We start from the raw sequence: 5,251 nt of genomic DNA, 5'->3' as shown, positions 1-5,251 counted from the left end.
GCTGGAGGACAGACCCTCATGGGAGGACAAACCCCTGCATGGGATGTACCACCGGACCATTAATGAAGTGAATGTCTTTTCTAGAAATATTCTGCTGAAAACTGACTCTAGGAGACTGTCTTCCCTGTTACCTCAGCCCCTTTAAGATTGAATCAGTCATCAGCCTCTGCTGTGCGTCTGAGACCACCGTCAACCCTTCCCGTTCACCCTACCTTCTATATGTCCCAGTTGAAGATGGTCCGTGACAGTGTTTTGATTTGGAAAAACCTATTTTAGGAGTGCCCAGCCCGTTCCTGTTCCAGTGGTGGTCCTGGATGCTCCCCAGCACGTACGTGCCGGACGCACCCCAACCCGCTCCTGCTTCCAGGGGGGTGCCGGAGCTCGACGACTGGCCCGACCCGCCGGAGCTCGCCTTCACCGCCTACTATTAACCTTTGCAAAGTTTTATGACAGCAGTGTGAAGAAGCTGTTTTTGGATCTGTAGCAGTGCAAACATTTTTTCAACATCAATTCTTTGTGTTTAATTTTGTGTGAACATTGTTATGCAGAGTAAAACATTTTAAAAATGTGTTTATGGTTTGCAATGATAAACTGTTTAATTACATTTTACATGTGTTTTTACATCACTATTGAATTTTAGATTTGCACGATTATCAAATAAAGGGGAGTTTAACCAGTGAAGCTTTCAGGGTCGATGATGATCCACTCCACCGTCCACTTATTCTCTTCATCTGCGTCTTCTTTCAGCAGCATCCTGATCTCCTTGGCATTGTAGGTCAAAGACCTGCAAAGAAATGGAAAACCGTTCTTTGCTCTCCAGAGAAAGGGGTTGAATTTGTGAGGCATGTGCATTTCAAGAAATTTCACTTGAAATAGTATTTTAGAAAACTAAAATTCTTTCATTTATTAATTCCATAACATTTCATGCCTACGTGAACTTCAGAGTGCAGTTCTGCCAGTCAAAGGGAAAATAGTTGACGTTGATAGAGCATGATGATCGAAAGATGGCTGGAGGTAACCAGTAGCAGAGTCCAGAGGGATCCACCAGTACGTTGCTGTAGTATGCCACCTCAAACTGGGCGTCATTGCTGGGGGGCAGAGACAGAAATATCAAATATTTTTAAATTATTTTGAATAAAAAAAAAAGATTGACTGTCAAAGAGAGAACACAACCCAATCGTACTTGTTTTCCAGGACAATCTCTGGCAGCCACACCATGTTGGATGGCAGACGGAGCATGTCAATGCCATCAAACTCTGACACGTTCCAGGACAGCCTGTAGTCAATCCACGTCTGCCACCAGACAAGAAAAATGACCGCAAAGAACAGAAAATCTACAAGCTTTCCAAAGATTAACATACGTGATCAATCCACACATTGGTGAGCAGCGTCTCATCTGCTTCTTTCTACAAATAAAGAACAAAAAAATAAATGTCAGAGATGATCCAGAGCTCAGATGTGGACCAAAGTCAACAGCAGTTCCAAAGTTTTGAATTAAAACTGTTGGACAAAAGCTTTCAAAAGAAATGATAAATTCCCTTTTTGTAATTATTTTAAGAACATATAATTCAACCTAATCTGCAAAGAATGTAAAATGACTCCATAGAAAGTCCTTGAAAAACATGAACTACACAGGGTTCTTTAAAGTTCTGCCACTCAGTTCTGTGCTCTTTGTTTCTCGTACTTTTGCATAAATGTCTGTTTTTTATGCAGATGACATCCAGCACTGTAACCCTTGTTCTATCCTAGGCAGGTTAACATTGGGAGTTGGGTCATCTAGACCCACTAGACAGTGCTCTGAACCTTTTTTCTTCAATGATTGGTGATCTTCACTGGTGTCCATGGATTACACGAAATCTTTCCACCTTTGTCATAGTAGGAAATAAGGGTGGGGTCATCTAAGATTGCACAAGGGTTAAAGAACCTTGTCTTTTGATTGGACTTTAAGGAAGTTGACAAACATAAACATCTTGTATTTAAAAATCTAAGACAACAGATTACAGAAGTATGTAGTTCTTAATTAGATTTGACTGTCAGAGTAAAAAAATGTTTTGTACCAGAGAGATGAGGTTTGAGAGCGTGAGGGCGAGATAGACATCCACGGTGTCCCCGTGTTGCTCGACAGGCCGGAGCTCTTTGTTGTATTTCTTCTCAAGGAACAGGTAGTTTATCAGACGTTCCTCCTCATTCCTGCCTGAACACTCTGGCACACAAAAATACTAATCAAGGTCATCCTCTTCACATCATGATAAGGTTGAGATCAAATCAGCTTGTCTTCTGTTCAAATGTTTTCATTTGAAAGGTTTATAAAAGTCTGATTTGTCTTTTTGATATTTGTACATGTTTGTATTACAATCATGACCACTTTAAAATTGATGCAAAACTTGAATTTGTAGTTACTGTCTTTTTATTCCAAGGGCAGACCAAAACCATGACATTTATTATTATAGTTTGCACTTTTAAAACCTAATCACAAATGCACATAAACATGTTAGTTTTCTCAATACGAAAGCATGTGACTGGAAGGTAGAGATGCACAATCATGTCAATATTGGCAGATAATTATAAAAAGCAAAAGGTCTGCTGCATTGGTAGGTGTTGCTGATATGAAGTCATATCAATATTGCTGCTTTTATATGACAATCTTAGACAAATCACCACACATGCAACAAATTACCAGAGAAAAGTCTTAGATGAACATGTTTGTAAAGCCGCATGGATGCCTGGGGTGGGCTGAAACTGGAATTATGTTACACTACAATTACATCTTACCTTTGAACCACAGACAAAGTTACAAAGACCACATTTTAGAAATATTTCCCAAAGCCAGTGCTAAAATATTGAGAGACGCTTTCATCACATCTAGAACCGATTATGGTAATGCACTTGTTTCTGGTGTTAACAAAACTAATATTAATCAGCTGCAGCTTGTTCAAAACTCGGCTGCACGCATTTTTACCAGAACCAGAAAGAGTGGATGACTCCAGTTTCCATATCTTTGCACTGTCAGCTTTATGAAGGATTGTATGATTGAGGTGACACAATTCTTAATGGAATGAACTTTTAGCTCAGCACTCTCCCAGAGCCCTCAGGTCCACAGGTGAAAGTCTGCTGCTGGTCCCAAAGGTCAGAACCAAAACCTTGGGTGAGACCTCATTTCAGCTCTGTGGACCTCGACTGTGGGACCGCCGGCCTGAGGACGTGACGGCTTCATCCACTGTGGAAGGTTTCAAGAGAAAACTCACATCTCATCTAAAAAGATGAGATTTGAGATAGCTTTTAGATGAGGATTGTGCAGAACTATTTGGTCTCTCTCTCTGTTTTTTTTAAGTGAGTTAAAACCATAAACTTTCTTGTCAAATATATAGTATATATTTTAAGATAAAATTAGGGTTCGCAGGGAAGTTCCAGATAAGGGAGGAGCTGGACTTTCTTGATAAACCTTTCTATGTGCTAAAAAATGATCACTGATATATTAGCTGCCTTGGAGAACAAATGAACCGTACTCAAATCTAACCTACAGAAAGCAATGTTCCACATATGACTTATTTGACTTATTATGCAGTTAGTCTTAAGAGGAAACTAATTAACAGACAGAGTGAAGTAAAACATTCAAACTTACAAAATGTATAAAAAATCTGTATAAATAACGACTGCCTCAGGGATGGTGGAGCTAGCTCTGGGGCCAAATCTGGTGGTTTTGCTTTGGTGCTGCTGCAGTTGAGTCCTTGACCGGTGGCGGTGGATATATTTGTTGTTGACGTGGTGCTGGAGTTCGTGGAACACTGTCTTTCTCTCGGTCTTTCCTTACTGTCTTTTCAGGGCCCTGGACTCTGTGCCTCAGAGCGTGGAGGAGGTTCTTCACTAAACTCTCTAGCTCCAGCTCTGTTTAGATGTGGGCCTTTCCCATGAACAGGTCCTTTTTTCAGAATATATTAAAGTGTTCAATATAATGTGTGTGTACGACTGGTGAAACTGAGGGGTCTATTTGGATGTGATGCTGACCTGGCAAACAACCAAGACCATCAAACAAATCATTATCTTGTTCTCTTCCAACATCATAAACCCCTTTGAACTGAGCCTATTCTCAAGCATGTAGTAGCTTCAACCATGGTGCTCACATCTTCCTGAGTCATTTCAAACTCAATCTTGTTCCTTTTTCCTTTGTGATCACAGACCAGTTGTTTCCTGCCTACTGCTGCCACCTTGTGACCAAAACAGGAAACTAGTTTTGTTTTACTTGCTTTCAATGAACCTGCAGTGAGTGAGACTTTTCACAGACAATAGTTGCAGTGACCCCACTACCCCATGGTGCTGGACTTCCAGCAGACCCTCTTTGACATATTCTGTTACAGTTTTTGAGTTTTCTTTGAATTTTGGATTTTGGTTAAAATTTAAACAACGGGAAGTTTTTGTGTCCAGCTCCTAATTAGTTTTCTTGCTCAGTGTTATTTTTCTATATTTACTCTCCTCACGTGTATGAATCTCATTATTCCTTTTCTATTATTGTCCCTTTTCTCAATGCCGAGGACCCAGCATGGTCAGTAACAATACTCAGTTACACTGTGGTGTTGGAACCATGCTCAATTAGTACCAAGGGGTCCAAAGTGTGCCAAGAAAATATCCCCACACCATGACACCACCACCACCAACCTGAACCATTGATACTAGAGGCAGGATGGATCTGTGCTTCATGTTGTTGACGCCAAATTCTGACCCCACCATCTGAATGTGGCAGCAGGAATGGAGACTCATCAGACCAGACAACGTTTTTCCATCTTCTATGGTGAATTGTAGCCTCAGTATCCTGTTCTTAGCTGACAGTAGTGATACCCTGTGTGGTCTTCAGCTGCTGTAGACCATCTGCCTCCAGGTTGGACATGTTGTGTGTCAGAGATGCTTTTCTGCAGACCTCGGTTGATACCAGTGGTTCTTTGAGTTCCTGTTGCCTTTCTATCAGCTGGAATGAGTCTGATAGAAAGGCTGATCTCTTCTGACATTTGGCATTAGCCAATCAGCCGCTCACTGGATATTTTCGCTTTTTCTGACCATTCTCTGTAAACCCTAGAGATGGATGTGGGTGAAAATCCCAGTAGATCAGCAGTTTCTGAAATCCTCAGACCAGCCCGTTTGGCACCAACAACCATGCCACGTTTAAAGTCACCATTCGCCATTCTGAAGGCCCGTACACACCGGGACGAATATTCGCCAGGCGTTATTCGACAGCGTTTTTCGCCACGTTTTTTGTGTT

At 41.3% G+C, this 5,251-nt stretch overlaps 1 protein-coding gene across 1 annotated transcript; it reads right to left on the bottom strand.

Annotated features, from left to right (window-relative positions):
• Nucleotides 1-512: 512 nt before the first annotated feature.
• On the bottom strand, nt 513-4,882 carry LOC144988311 (acetylcholine receptor subunit delta-like). The gene is made up of 6 exons (XM_078938600.1): nt 4,823-4,882; nt 2,058-2,219; nt 1,362-1,406; nt 1,184-1,293; nt 933-1,088; nt 513-784 (listed from the first exon to the last, which is right to left on the bottom strand). Exons 1-6 carry the CDS (start codon nt 4,880-4,882, stop codon nt 670-672), a joined length of 648 nt encoding a protein of 215 aa, XP_078794726.1. The 3' UTR covers nt 513-669.
• Nucleotides 4,883-5,251: the final 369 nt, after the last annotated feature.

The sequence above is a fragment of the Oryzias latipes genome, chromosome 20 (assembly GCF_053564925.1).
Source record: "Oryzias latipes strain Hd-rR chromosome 20, Olatipes_Hd-rR_3.1".
Taxonomy (NCBI): domain Eukaryota; kingdom Metazoa; phylum Chordata; class Actinopteri; order Beloniformes; family Adrianichthyidae; genus Oryzias; species Oryzias latipes.
The sequence above is the reverse complement of the archived record's forward strand: the minus strand, read 5'-3'. Positions and strand labels throughout refer to the sequence as shown.